The following is a 15,719-nucleotide window of genomic DNA, read 5'->3' as shown; positions in this document are numbered from 1 at the left end:
CAAACAAGTACTTTCTATAATATTTAGCCTAAAATGAGTTTACTGTAAATAATCTTTTTCTGAATGAATGTATGTAGAGATTTTTGCAACAAATGAAAGCATCAAAACACCAGCCATCAATGCAGTCCTACTAAATCTTGGCAGTAGCTGAAACACAGTTCTACAGTAGCTTTTCTCTTTTGCTGTCTGTCTACTTTACAGTAATCCTGAAAAACAACAGAGAAACAAAACCCAGCAATCTAAAGATTCAATTCAGCACAATTCCAAAATGCAAGATTAAAACAACATTAGTAGAGAAAACAATTGTGTAATTTTGGTCAGACGAGCACAAAGAACGAGGACACTGTAGAGCACAGGTGAAGAGTGAACTACTTTTCTTGTCCTCTTGTTGTTTCCTGTGTGAGGAAGCAGGCCTGACCCACAGGAAGTGGAGACTCATGATCTATAGTCCATCTTGACTTGAAATGGATGCTGTCCAGGATGAATTTTGCAGTAAGCACCCACACCACCCCCATACACAGCACATGCTGAGTATGCATGTGTGTGTGTGTGTGTGTGTGTGTGTGTGTGTGTGTGTGTGTTGGATCATTCTGTGGGCTGGATACGGTACTTATACAGCCTTTCCAGGTCTAAGGCATTTCTTCCCAACTTTGGTCACCCTGGTCTTCTTGTATAATAATACTTGTGTAACCTCAACCCTGTTATGCAAAATCAAGTTCTAGACATTATTTTTCCAGGAGAACCTGGGCTCTCAGGGATGCTGCAGGGATGTCACCTAAATGCATAAATTGTTACATGACTATAAAGATAAAGGAAAAGACTAAAAAAAATGAAAGCTCACAGAAATGTATTGAAATCACACAGAGAACATGAAAAATAAAATCTTTTGGCTTTTGAAATTTTTTCTCCCAAGTCTTAGGTAAACTCTGTAACTAAAAGAAGAAAAAGATTAAACAATTTTTTTTCCAGAAAAGTCTGTTAGACCTTAGAAAACCTCCAGGGGTCACCCTGGCCTCTCGAAATCTATTTCCCAATACACACTGAATAGAAGTTCCGAATTGAGCGAAAGGTTTGTTGTTATTTTTATACAGAAAGAGATAACTAAATAACTAAATAGCCATTCAATCGTGGATTTATCGCTTTGGAATCAGTCTCCAAAAAAGTCACTGTCTACCCGGCCGGATTACTAAACTTGTGCCTGGGTTACAAAGACACCAAACAGCCTGCTGGAAAACTGGAGCTAATGGCTAAGGAAACTAAAAACAAGACGTGACGCTGGCTGGAAAGGTTGTGATACAAAACGGAGATTTGTGAGTTGACTTTTGGATTTATAATTATTTATTTATGTTTCAAAGACATTGTAATTCCAGAATGGATTAAAAAGCTTCTGGATGGCCAACAATTGTTAGAGGATCTCGTCAAAACGGCACATTTCTCTGCTTCTAAGCAAAAGAAAAGCAAGCCTCTACACTGTATTGATCTGGAGATATTAAATATAATATAAAGTATGTATTGTCCTGTCACAGGGGAAAACGTCGGCCGTTGCCAACAGAAAAGATTGCAATTAAATACTGATTCCTTTATACATTATTTGCATGCATGTTTTCACCAGGATGCAGATAGATGTTTTATTCGAATTCATTTAAAATCATGGTTGTGGCGTGGGATTAGCAGGCTAATAAGTATTCCAGGAGGCTCTTCTCCTGTGTGTCACATGAGCATCGAGGGCCAGTGAGAGCACCTTCACCTTCTCAGGGATGCAAATTTTAACTTCCTACGTGTGTTGAGGATAGGTGCTTGCATTTAGACAAACATAATCACACACACACACACACACACACACACACACACACACACACACACACACACACACACACACACACATTGTAGACAGCACTCTCATGGCTACTTAACTGATACTATCATACTACTAAAATGTATGCAATCAGGCTGAATTCGGGTGATATATTCTGCTCTTGCTTGGGCTTTTATCCATGTTTGGATACACTGTTGCCTGTTCACATTTCCGTTACAGTCCCAACCTCTCTTGGATGAGAGCATCTGTCTCCCTGTGAGTTATAACCAAGACTCAAGAGTCATATCAGAAACCTGGCAGCCACTGCACTGTTACATAACCGGAGAGATGCTTGATTTGAACAGCAAATGACTGTACATAACGATCTACACAGTCCACCTGTGTCTGCAGTGTTGATGGGTCCATGGCATGAAGTGATGTGAAAGATTGTGGAATTGACTTATATCATATGGCATCAAAGTCAAATAAGGGCTTTGATTTAGGTTTAATAGTTTTGAATTAAAGTCAAAGCTTTTGCTTTCTTACTTTTGATTGAAAGAAAAAAAACCTGAAGGTCAAACATGCTAAAGTAACAGTCAGCAAAACAGTTTCCAGAGTGCAGGGACGTGAATGAGAATTGGAAAGTGAGTGCTGTTGACCATGCAGTATTTTTATTCTTAAATCCATTCACATGGAGGCTTTTTCTATCTGTTTGAAGCTGCAAGAATGTGAACATATGTCAGTTTTTTTACATATCTGCTCCATGGGGCAGCAACTGACAGAAATGGTGGGTGTGGAAAATGTCTCAAGCCGCAGTAACAACCCACATGTCATGGCAACATTCATTTTATGTTATACACTTAAGGCAGGTGAGTCACAAAGTGGCTCTTTTCAAAGAAATAAGTCATACTGGGGACTCATTTAATGTGAAACTTATGCTCTCACTCAAAGCTACATTTACTGTATACTGTGTGCAGCTAAAGAAAGAGCAGCAGGAGCCAGTATGAGCAATTAGAAGGTGAACGCTGTACGTCAGTGGCAGAGCATGTGTAGGAGAAAATAGTCGTGGGTCTTCGAGCCATTAGTTCATTTAAAAAGAAGTGAAGTTCCCTTGAGGGAAGCATAGAGGGTTGCTATTTACAGAGCTGTTGTGTCTCAAGGTGAGGTATGACTGATATGGTCTGTGTTAAATATTTAAAATCAATAAAACGTTGATCAGAAAATAAAAAGGATTGGATTCCTTTTATCTTAAAGTCTATAAAGTGATGGACTTATGGTGCAGATCCACTTGGTTGTGCAATATTTCTGTTGCGCCGCGCTCCACTTTATTCTTATAGGTGACGTCAAGCAACTTTAACGTGGCCACAAAGCATCTTGGGAAGGCAGCACTGCACATCAAAAAAGCTGGCCAATGCCCATCTTTATGCAAATGAATCCGTTGAACGTGACGCGACTATCCAATAGAAGTAGACAAAATCTTTCAAACTGACCTTTTGTCTATCTGAAATGAAGACAGATTCAGCAACTGTATGGCCTATTTCTTGCTTAAAATGTTTTCAAAAACACGTTTTGGTGAACTATTTTCGTAAAATACTGGATCGTGTTTCGAACTGGCCGCCATTAATGTCGTTTTGAAATTTTGGGAGAAGCCAGACCCACTTGAAGCGTTCGTTCAATCGGCTGCCGGTCAAGGGCATGGGGTATCAACCATGGATATATTACGTCGCGACACCATGTTTCAGTCATGTTGCCAAAATGGATCTGCACCGTGAGGACACTAGACAGCCGATGCAACAGCATCAGCAGTTGAGACACCAGGTGAAATAAAACCTGGCATCCGTTATTGTCTTAAAACATCCAGGTGCTTTCTTATGAACCAGTCAAACCTTCCTTTTCCTGTTGCTACTTCCATTGTGGGTGTAAAAGTGTGGCAGACCTTTACTCCAGGTGTGGCTGAGTGTTATCCATCTCCCTACAATGTGGCCATATACATTTGTCATCCATTTGTACAATTTATTGTGCTGTCAGAGGTGAGCGTGCCCACAGGGCCACAAATAAGGCCTGTCAGGTGGGAGATGGAGAAGGCCCTCCAACTCTGGCCCTCCACCTCTTCCCTATCATTGCAGGAAAGGAATTTCCACCAGACCTGATAGATAAAAGAGGTGGTACAGGTGGCTCATGGGAAACAGCACCGTTGCTCAGCATGGCCAAAACGTATTGATTCAAGTCCTCTTGTTCAACAGGAAATCAATGACAAGTTTGATTTCTTGCACATTTGAGACATGCTATGTCTGTTACTGTGTATTTTCAGATTAACGTCAAGAAATGTTGCTGACAAGTCTGCTTTGTCTTGGAATTTGTTACGGCATATGCACAATAGTTAGGTGAAATTACAGTTTAGTATTTAGGCCAAGTGACATTTTAACCCAGCATTGTCTACAGCAGTCAAATGTGTTAGCACAGCTGTGCTTAGAACTAAATGCTTACGTAAGCTTGCTAAGAAGAAGAAATGTAAAACTATTCCTTTAACATCTTGAAATTTAGCAGGTATGATGTTTACTATGGTCACTATCTTAGTTCAGTGTATTAGCATGCTAACATTTAGCATTACTAAACGAAAAAGAAGAGCTGAGGCTGATGCAAGATGCAAATTTTAGAAAATGTTTGACATGTTGTTATTAGGTTTGCAGGCTGATCATCAACCCAATGACAAAATGGAAATTTTGACCTGACGATGGTGCTAGTTAAAAAAACGTAAAAAGAGGATCACCAAAGTCATTACAATTCATCCTGAGGGAACGTGAATGTCTGTACGATATTTCTTGACAATCCATCCAACGGAGATATTCCCATCAAGACCAAAGTGGTGGGCCGACCACCATCTCTAGAGACTTGCTGCTAGTGTGGCTAAACGTGTTACATCATTCATGCAGTGTGAAGGTACCATTTGCTTTAAAGGGTTTGTGCAAATACTGGGGAAAAAACTGTGGACTGGGATTTCCTCCACACGGCTCTAACAGACCGTTCCCTGAAACGTGAAAGTGTTTTGAGGCCATGTATGCAGTACCGCCTCTTTAAATAAGTACTTGATTTGGTAATCCTTGCAAAAGCAGCATACTTTCTGTCTCAGTTTGCACTGAGACCCCCAAAAGAACACAGGCCAGTGATGCTGTAAGTGCTAATTCTCTGTCCAAAATGTCTCAGTGTGAGAACTGATATTAGAGCCCACTAAATCTGAAGGCTGAGGGAACAGATACTGTTTATCATCTGGTTGTGGCAGAATCTGGGAGATAATTGTTATGAACAGAGAGAGCAAAGGCGCTGAGGGGGCCGCTTCCTGGCCAATAACATATCAATGGCCCCTGTGAGTGGCAGCTCCTGGTTTGCTGTCAGTCTTTTATCTGCAACCCTGTAACTATATGTAATTGTACTCTCTCCAGCTCTGTCTTGCAATCCGTCCCTAGTCTTGTGATAGAAATGAAAAATATAACATTACCTGCCAATTGATTAAAAAAAAAAAGAATCAGGGAAAAAACACTGAACACAATGGCAAAGTGACTTTTATCAAGATTGGATGTTAATTTAAAGAGATTCTGCCGTTCCACATGACATTTCCTCTCTGCTATGGGACAACCACAGCGACCTTGTCTGCACCTTAGCGATGATACAAGCACACCATGGTTACACAGTGACAGCAGGCCAGCTGCTGCCTCTTTCCTGGAACGGAAGGCAAGTGAAATCTCCATTCAACCTAAGACTGCTGTGTCCTTGTATCAAATCAAAGGGCATTAGAGGAACTGAATGGACACACAGACACATGATTGTTCTTGCTGAATATGAATGCATCAATTCAGTGCTTTTGTCCCAGCAGGAGCTGTCATCCTCCACTGCTCAAATGACAGAGCTACCTGTGTAAAGGTGTTACATAACTGTGAGGAAACACAGTTGGATTGGGATTTGTTGTGATTTAATATTTGGACATAAGGCAGAAATCGAGAAGTCTGGAGTTTCTAAAAATGGTGACATGTCCTAGGAAAATAACATGTTATCTGGTTACAGATTTGAACTTGAAGAGGTTAATTGTGCCTTAGCTGCCATTATTTTTTTTTTACATTTGTGCAGGGCATGGAAAATGAAGGTCACAGTTGCATCTTGTTTTTCACAGTGTAAAGCAGGTGATAGCCTCAACCATGTCATTGTCAGGTGTGCTCAATTAGCAGGCAGAAGATGAAGTAGTCCATGGAGGATGAGGACATGTTGAGTCACTGGTAAGTAAACATTTTTAGTTGATGAATGAATGAGCCTTGTTGATTCTGGTCCCGGATGAACTTTATTACCTTCTCTTCATGCACTAATTTAGCCCCAGGTCAGGTGTTCGTAGCTAAGTGGAGTTACCAAGGGGGTTCAGCTCAGTGGTTTGTTTCCATTTATAAGTTTTTCTCAAAAGAACCTGTTGATTTTGTGGCACTGAAAGATCATTCTCCCCAGTGGCTAATTAAGACGTTTAGGGCTGCCGATAACACCTTAACTTGACACGAGCTTTAATTTCTAATCAGGCATTCAAAGTGACTCCTGCTTGGGCCTGGCCTGCAATGAATGGGAGATCAGGTATTTACCATGACCATCTCTGCTTTATTGAATACATCTGTCCAATTAGCAAGTCTCATGGTACCAATTCATTCACAATCTGAATATTTCATCCACATTTCAATCATTTCTGCTCGGCCCATTTTTTACATTCAGTGAATGGACGGAAGAGTGGTTATATGTCTTGCATAGAGCCATAGATTTATTTTCTTATACCATTCTTTTCTTTTACTGTTTTCTCTTTACTGGTGTTAAACACTGAAAGGCAAAAAAGTCAGCTTGAATATCATACATCATCCTCATATCATAGAATAGGCTATGCATCTGATGTTTTCCTGGACCTCTCTTTATTCTGGTGGCATTGTAGTGTTTACATGATTCCTACAATTATTTCTGTCTGGTAGTAAATTATATTCATACTAGTAACAATTATATTTAAGAAAAGTGAATTTTATATATCAAAAAAGGAATTTCTACTAGTCAAAATGGCATTGTAGATATCTTCAATGACCTAAGTATATATCCAAAACTAATATGGTAATTTGGGCGATTTTGTCATTTTGACTAGAGAAAACTAAATTGCTACGAGTCAGCCCTGTTGATTAAAGGTTGAAAGGGCTTGCCAGAACAAGTGTGTCCTGTTTTGATTTGGTCCCAGCAGGATCTTTTTCAGGGATAGTTAGCTCCACTGTGCTACAGTCTATATGTGTTATCTACTGCAAAAATGGACAGACATTTGCAGGTTTGTCAATATGAAACACAGACGGTTTGACATCTACAACTGGACATCTACAACTTTTATTTAACTTGTTTGGAGCTAATTGCATAACTCCAATATGTTGAAGTTGAAACAGGTGTCCTTGAGAAACACACAGACCTTGTGAGGATAAGTGAACAGAGCTAAGTGAACATATTCTGCTAGGAATATTACTGATTTTATTCACACATATTCATACAGTTGTTTACAATGATATAATTGTGTTGCTGCATGGTAAATCTTTTTTTTATTGATTTCAGACCCATGGTGTGCACTCTTCTTGGTACTGAAGTGATATTGATGTTGTCGTTTGGTTGACTAATCTGTGATCTAGTAGTAAAGGCCATTAACATTTGAGAAATATATAATAACTGTTAAGAAGCTACAAAAAGCCTTTGTTATTACATATGATAAATTAATACTCATTTTGGGTATGACACAAGGTGTAAATACAACCACAAGATCACAAGTTATATGTGTACCGGTATTTAAAAGTGATATTAGAAATTACACACTAGAATGTGGAACTTTAAGTATTTTCAGGTAATGGTTGCTAAACTGTACCACAAAATGTTCTAAGTCCAGACAGGAATATCAATTATATCTATTTTGTTTGCCGTCTGCTAAAAATTAAGATTAGAATTAAAAAAAAAAAGGTATACATAGGATAGACAGCTACCCCCTGGAATTCTTTTCGAAATGGACTATCTATCTAGAAATCTTTCTTATAAGAACGAACAGCTCGAGCAGAAAATGTCACCCCATATACAGATAATCAGCAGTAGCCAGAGGCCAACACAATAACTCAAGTGTAGCTCGCAGCCATGTCAGGATGCATGCAGTCCAGGCGGCTCAAATCTATTTCTGGATGAACTGCCTTCTGAAAAAGCCAAAGTCAAAGAGCGTTCAAACTAGAACCCCTGATAAAAAGTGTTATCATTCTCTTGCAACATTCAATGTCACTTTCATCAGTTTTTATCCTAGAGTTGTCCTCATTTTTGTTATTTAAAACTCCAATTAATTCCAATTAAAACGACAGTACTGACCTGATGCTGGAGTCTTGTTTTTATGTTTTTGTTGTCAACATTGAGAGTAACACAATTAGCCTCCTGGTGAAGAAGACAAAGAATTATGCCATCAGCATGACCTACTTGTTGTGGAAAGCAGGCGACATGCACATTTTTTGTAGGAGGTGATCTGAGACAGTTTCACAGTCAAGAACTTGTGATGTGGCACTTTATCAACATGCATCCTTCACACAAAGGACCACATCCACTTTGCAGTTTTCCGTGTATTGTCGGACGGATGCTAGCCTGCTGACCCAAGACCATCTTGCAAATTAAACCTCTTCCACACTGGATGCAATGTGAATGAACAAACATCAGATTGTTTCAGTTTTTCTTAATAAGAATGTCCTAACCTGCTTGGTGCGTCAGGTGCATCCAATCTATTGTAATTGGTCAAAATCTATGCTGAACTACTTGATGTTTCCGTTTTCCCTTCAGTCAGCAGTCCCTACTGATGAAGAGAGACTCATTCACAATGTTTAGAAGCGGCTAGGGGTGTGACCCCAGCTCACGAAACAGTATGAGACAAGAGATTGGGTTAATGAGGTTGAGATGAGATATTAACACTATTTTAAAGAAAACTTCAATGAAGAAATAAGTCTTGAAAAATAGTCCTTTATTCAATCAAAAGTAACAAAGTGACAACCGAGCACTGAAAGGGTTTGCTACAAACTCAATGACTGGCTTCTCTCCTGCATAAATAACAGTTACACCACTAATTATTCCATAGGTACGGTGGAGAGATACTATCTTCACTCAGAGAACCAAGGTTACAACAAACCAAGCGTTTTCTGGCAGTAGTTGGGACCTGTTGTTTTGTACTTAAATTTGTAATTGTAAAGTAGGCAGAAAGAAATACATCAGATGTTGTTTCACAGTGATTACGTTCTAAAGCACAAATAAACTACCATCAAACACTAGATATTTTTTCTAAAGACAGATGCTCTTTTCTCCTCCTGCATTTTATTCATTTCAGCAGTAAACAAGGAAGTAGGCTACTCTAGTATAGATTTGTGACCATTTTAAGATTTTAAGGGAGAAGCTGATCGATACATTGATACAGTATTTACATCGATACAGTATGGCCACTGAAAATATCGCAATACTATGCTGTACTGATTTTTTTCCCCCACCCCTACTTATTACATGGCTACTTACCAAATAAATCAATAATTTTTGACAAAATATTGATTTAAATGGGAGTTTATTGATTTAAAAACGATTGTATTGCTTCCGCTCTAAGAAAATTCCATCTCTACGGTTGGAATCTTGCGTCCATAGCAACGTAAACTCTGTAGCTAGCTTACGGGCTGTGGTAGTTTATTATGGGGTGCTGCCGTGGTGTAAAAATTACCCAGCTGCTGTTTTAATCACTGCAGGAATTGACATAACACTAGCTGAAGCGTTGTAGTGAGCTAGCGGGCCATTGGCGGCTCTAATTCACATTAAACTGAACATTTCCTTTGATGGTGAAGTGAGACACGGTGAATGGCTTCTTTGGGAATATTTACATTTATGTTTATGTCCTCATTCATCTCGTTTACTTTTTGCACAGCCACTGCATGTTGACACACCTGTAAGTTAACGTTAAACATGTTGCAATGTAGCTAGCTAAGCTAACACACTAGATTCCTGTGTCCAAATTCGTGATGGGTGAGCGTTACTGCGCAGCTTCCAACTGAGCTTGACGAGGTAGTTGTGACATGAGCAACCTGTCTGAAAGTTGTAAGTCTTCTGGTAGCTGTGCCAAGAGGAATCTCAATCATTCAGAATCTTGCAGAGACAGAGAGCGTAGGTATATGTTAGGGGATGACATATAACACAGACTAATTATTACTAACTAAAATGCTAGTTAACATTAGTAATTAAACCTAAACAGCTAATGTAAGTCCTAACTGTCCGCGAGTTTACCCTGTTTACTATACGGTAATTCTCTAAGAGGTAATTCCTCTGGCTATGACACAATCATTAACCTATTTTTATAAAAACGTATGCTACGGAACCATAACGTGAGGTATAAGGTAATGGAGCCTTTTATACATTGTTGTGTTTCTTTATGAATAAACAGTGGACAAATAGAGTCTTTAAACGCTTCAGATGTAAAGTTATTCGCTGTCAAAGTGGCGCCAAAATAAATGGCGGTCAATGGAATGCCAACGGCAGGTGACGGTTTATTAGCATTAAAATAACATTAAAAGCGTAACACCTATGGGGCTACGCTTAGAGGGGAGAGGGTTACCCCCTTGGTTTGGACACCACTCGCTGATAAATTATCCAGACTTCTTTCAGCAGATGGATTGATCGCTGTCCTCCAGAGTGAACAGAACTGCGTCTATGGCAACGGTGTGTTATCCCTAGCAGCGGTCTGTTATCAAGAAAATAACAGACCACTTACTACATTAGAGTTCAACCAAGCCACGTAATAAAAAAAATGTAATGTAAAGCTCAGTACAGAAGCAGTGTTCTAACTAGCATCGCTGAACACATACAGTACCAGTCAAAAGTCCAAAGTTTGTACACACTTTTCTTTGAAGTGCTTGGGCTATAATCGCAAAAGACCAAACTCGGCCACTAAATTTCACTATTCTTTAGCTAAAAATTATGTCAACGGTACAGCTATAGTGGTTGTGATAGTGTTTGGCGTTTTATGCACAGTATGCATTATTTGAATTATTACTGGACAATAACTGACTTTGGCTTTCTATCATTCAGCAGTAGCCTAGTGTATAATGCACAATGTGCTCAATTTTGTTACAGGCATTCAGGTTCCTTTAGCATCCGAACAGGCAATATTAAGATGGTAAACCTTAAAGCTATAGTGCGTAGTTTCTGCCACCCCCATGAGGAATTCTAAGTAATGAAAACAAAACTGTCGTCGCATCCACATGATACAGCCTTCCATGACCGCAAACCACAAAAAGCAACGCATTAAAGCTTTAAGCCGGCATGTAAGCCAAGCGTTGTTATTGTCCGACGTTAGAATTTAGCTCAAAGCAACACTTTGCCTCGGCCCAGCCTTACAGAGCTGCTAGCACGGCTGTAGACTCTTTTCTTGTTTTATCGTATATACTGAGCTTAATGTTCCATTAATAGTTGGTAATTCAGTTTTGCCTTTTTATTATTTGGACTGAGTTACGATTTCCTTTCAACAGATAATGTATATGCTTTGAAGGCAGAGTATTAATCTTAAGGACATAACACCTGTTGATTCAGGCATTGTGAAGCTAAATCTAGAGTGGGATCTCTTGCATCATAAGTACTGTAATCGACAAAGAGCTTGCCACGATATGACCTTGTTATAAAAAAATGGGGCGATGAAATTTCTTTATGATGAAAAAGATTTGTCTGTATTAAAACTTATAGCTTCCATCTACTGAAAGACAACCAGGAGGATGTGTTGGTTTGTGTTGATAAATTTCAGTCCTGTTTAAATGAGTGAGTGGCTCTCGATGCTGTTTAAAAGACCCGCAGAGGGTTTGATGAAGCCGGATGGTGAACAGCGAGAAAGGTAATGTTTCTCTCACCTCTACTGTTTGGCACAGTTTTGGCCCTGCTGAGATTAATATTAGCAATTAAAATGAAAGTCTGGTCTTGTGGAGGAGTAACACCTGCGTAAAGGGCTCCTTGTCGCTTTTTTATACACAATCCTTGAACTAAAATTCAAGAGAAAAGTTTTTAAACTTGAAGCTTTTGTTGTTAATAGTGGTCTATTTAGTAAGTATGAAGGCTGAGCAGAATTACCTGCTTAGAAGGCCAAGATAGACATACTCTAATACACACAAACGCAAAGACAAACAACGTTATTGTTCAAACCATTCAATAAGCTAATAAAACAAAGCTTTCACTGGCTTTTTCTTTGGATTTATTATTTTCCATGGCAAAAAAAGACCTTCAGGTAAAATCATTATTGTAAAACCTTGAGAAAGTCAAGGCACACTAGCGCAGCATAATTTAAAACTACAATGTATTATGATTTGTGGATGAAGCAAACTGCAAGCAGAACCACAGGGTGGATGGATGGATTGATAGATGCAGTATTTAAAAGGCATGTTAGAAGAAAAAAAATCCCCTTTTGAAGTGAGCTCTCAGGGTCTTTAATCTACCCCAGACCTTTGGTAAGTGTCCTGAAGAGTATAGCCTTAAATATAAATGGAACTCAACATTATGCCCTACTCATTATGTCCTATTTAATGCTGGATTGCCCTTGATATCCATATATATTCTATCAGCAGCATTTTGTAAAAAAAAGGTTAATTTAAGTTAACCTCACAGACCTCACATTAAAAACAGTGGCCATGTTTTTCTCCTTGAGTAATTATTCTGTTCAAATAGCATATATCACTCTCTAGGCAGAGAGTGCTTGCGCTGAATGGATGTGGCCACTGCATAATGGTCCTCAGACGTTTGTTTCCTAGGCAACATGGGGAGGGCATGTGGAGAGGGAGGTATAAAAACACTGGCAGTTCCTCTCTGAGTCTTACTCTGAGTTAAATACACTCACTGTCAACACGGAAAGCCTCAGAGAACTTGCTACACACTTTCTCTCCCTATTTGTCACCTTCTGTCTCAGCTCACTTGAAGGCTCGGCTCTACAAGTAGCTGTTTAAGAATGATGCGGCCAAAAGATTTACGCAAGGGCTCTGGCACCAAGACTTTCCTAGATGCCATGCACGATGGTAAAGTTCACCTTGCACGCTTTATCCTGGACGCCTTAGACGGACGCATCATCAACTCTAAGACCGAAAACAGCCGCACTCCGCTCATGCACGCTGTCTGCCTGCAAGACTCTAGGAGCAGGGCCAAGTTCACCCAGCTGCTGCTGGAGAAAGGGGCAGATGTCAACTGTCAGGATGAGGATGGTCGCACTGCCATGAGCCATGCCTGTGAGATGGGTCACCTGGACGTGGTCAAGCTTCTAGTGCAGTTCAATGCTGACCCGGACGTCTTTGACGCCTGGGGTAACAGCGCTCTGATGTATGCTGCCTTTTCTGGGCACAGCCAGGTTCTGGAGTTTCTGGTCCGTGCTTTTAAAAGACTGGGACTGAAGCTGGACAGAACCAATAATGCTGGTCACTCAGCTATCGAGGTGGCCGACTTCTTTGGACACAACCAGTGTGTGCAGATTCTGAACTTTCCTTGCAGGAGGGGTGTGGGCACTGATGATCCCCTTGCTGATTCGGGTCCCATAGATGAAGGAGAGTGGCGGCTGCCCAATAGGCTCCCCAGGCATGTTGTGGAGAGGTTCTCCAAGCAGCTGAATAATAATGAAGACCAACTGCCTGGGATATTTCAGAGACAGCTGAAGATTGGAGACATGAGCAGTCTGTGGAACAGCTCCAAATGTCCCAGGAGCCAGTCTCAAGACAACAACCATCACCACAGCTGGGCTCTGCCTCCTCAGATAGAGAAAAGCAAGATTGAGGGGGATAACAGCGTTCTCTTTACTGCCAAGCAACTACAAAACTCCCAGCTTAGAGAACTGAGAGCTAAAACACTGAACTCTCTGCCTGAGCCAAGCCAGAAAGATGTCAGTCGAGACAATGGACTCCAAGAAAAAACACCAGTAAGTTTTCCTCTCTGGGGAAAAGCAAAGTCATTTAACCTGGACCTTCTGAGCAGCAGAAAGCAGTCCTATCAGGGTGATGTGAGTGACATCAGCCTGTCAGCCAGCAAATTAAAGAGAGCATCGCTACAGGATGAGAGATGCCTGATAGACAAGATGGAATGTCAAGGAAACACTCGGGGCATGACAAACGATGCCGACAAAACTGTTTTGGTGCCAAAACCTCTTTTAAATGGCAAGAGTCAGCCTGTGCTAGGACTTGAGGAGAATGTTAAATCACAGAGAAAAGAGGCTAATGACATAGCTCCACCAAGCAGAAGAGAGCAGCAGAAGAGGGGAAGCTTTTGCCCGACCGGCAGACACAACAAACTGCTGTTTGCCAGAGAGGAGCTGGAGTCTGGGAAGATCCCAAGCCGTACGGCAGGGTTCATGGGCCTGGGGAACAGACTGCTGCGGCGATTCACCGCACCAGAGTTCATGAGGCTGGTGATGGACAGCTCGTCTGGATCTTCAAACGGCCGAGGGCGGATTTCCCGCTCCGAAACCTTTCCTCTCTCTCACACACATCAGCAGGTCAACAGCCAGCCGAGCGTTGACAGCATCAGTGGAGTGAAGTGTGAGTTTGAAAGCTGCTCGTCTCAGTCTGCCCTCGATTAGAATGTTAAGCAACAGATATGGCCGCAAATGGACATTTTTACAGCACTAAAAATTCAGATAATGCAGGTTGATTACTTAGTGATATATTCTATATATTGAGAGAAATAATATCTGTTTGCTTATATTGCAGTATATTAGTTTTTTCAATGTTCCTCAATATTAAAATGAGCTAAGTGTTCAGTTACCTACAGCCGCATACTATTTTGCTATTTAAAGTAATTTATAAATGAACATATCAGTATATGAGCTATTAAAAATAATTTTTTAGTTTCACATATATATATATATATATATATATATATAAGATTTATATTGTATGGAATTAAATATTGCTTTTGTGTTTATGAGAAATACTGTACCTTTGCTTAAAGACTGAATATGCACTGTATTTGTTCATGCTGAATACCTAATAAACACTTTAAAACATCACTTTTTGTGTGTGTGTGTGGGGGGGGGGGAGAGAGATGCAGGACTAAATGAATTCTGATTCAATATGCATCATTTATTGATTTATACAAAATTAAAATGTGTAATTCTCTTTTTCGTGAATGATCAAGACAGAGATAGAAATACATGAAACACGTCAACATGTATCCGTGTCAGAATACAAAGACTATGTGCAAAGTGTTTCTCAGCAGGTGAACGCCCTGCAGCATCACATGCCAGGCCTGTGTGCTTTATCTAGGCAAACAAATGCAAATACAGTCATACACAACTTCTGTAGGAGCAACACACGCGTCTTGTCGTTTTTAAAAAGTCTGTCACAATACAAAGAGGCTTGTATCAGAAGCAAACACTGAGATGTCAACTCACACATCCATGTGCCCATGTGCTCATACACACATGCACACATACATACAACTATACACTCACATTTCAGTAAAGAAAATTAAAAATTTGAATTTATCATATATAATTTACTGCAGTAGATAAGCAGGTACAAGGACCTGATATTCTGTATTTATATTTACATTATTAATTTATCTGCTGCTCTGTTTCAATTACATACATAATAATCAAACCTTATTTGCAACTTCACATCATACAAACAACCCACAACACCTTTTGTAAATAAAGAATAAATATGAAAAAGAGGAATACGGTACTGGTAAATTTTCCAATAGCCCAATAGTAGCAGCTGGGCTTTCATCTACCCATTTATTATGCTAACAAAGGATGATTTTCTTTCACGTCCCAGTTTGGTACATATTCAAGCATTCACATCAGGCCAGGTGTGCCTCCATTTGGCCATGCAAAGAGTCTACTGTCAGTTTTTGTGAAGTGTACTGACCA

General features: G+C 40.0%; 1 protein-coding gene across 1 annotated transcript; it reads left to right on the top strand.

The window, feature by feature from the left end:
- Positions 1–5,977: 5,977 nt before the first annotated feature.
- On the top strand, positions 5,978–14,720 carry ankrd63 (ankyrin repeat domain 63). Its single transcript, XM_032501156.1, has 2 exons — positions 5,978–6,063; positions 12,556–14,720. The coding sequence occupies exon 2, from the start codon at positions 12,816–12,818 to the stop codon at positions 14,424–14,426; it is 1,611 nt and encodes a 536-aa protein (XP_032357047.1). The 5' UTR covers positions 5,978–6,063; positions 12,556–12,815; the 3' UTR covers positions 14,427–14,720.
- Positions 14,721–15,719: the final 999 nt, after the last annotated feature.

Source organism: Etheostoma spectabile, chromosome 20, assembly GCF_008692095.1.
Source record: "Etheostoma spectabile isolate EspeVRDwgs_2016 chromosome 20, UIUC_Espe_1.0, whole genome shotgun sequence".
In the NCBI taxonomy this organism is placed as follows: domain Eukaryota; kingdom Metazoa; phylum Chordata; class Actinopteri; order Perciformes; family Percidae; genus Etheostoma; species Etheostoma spectabile.
This window is presented reverse-complemented; position numbering and strand designations above follow the sequence as displayed.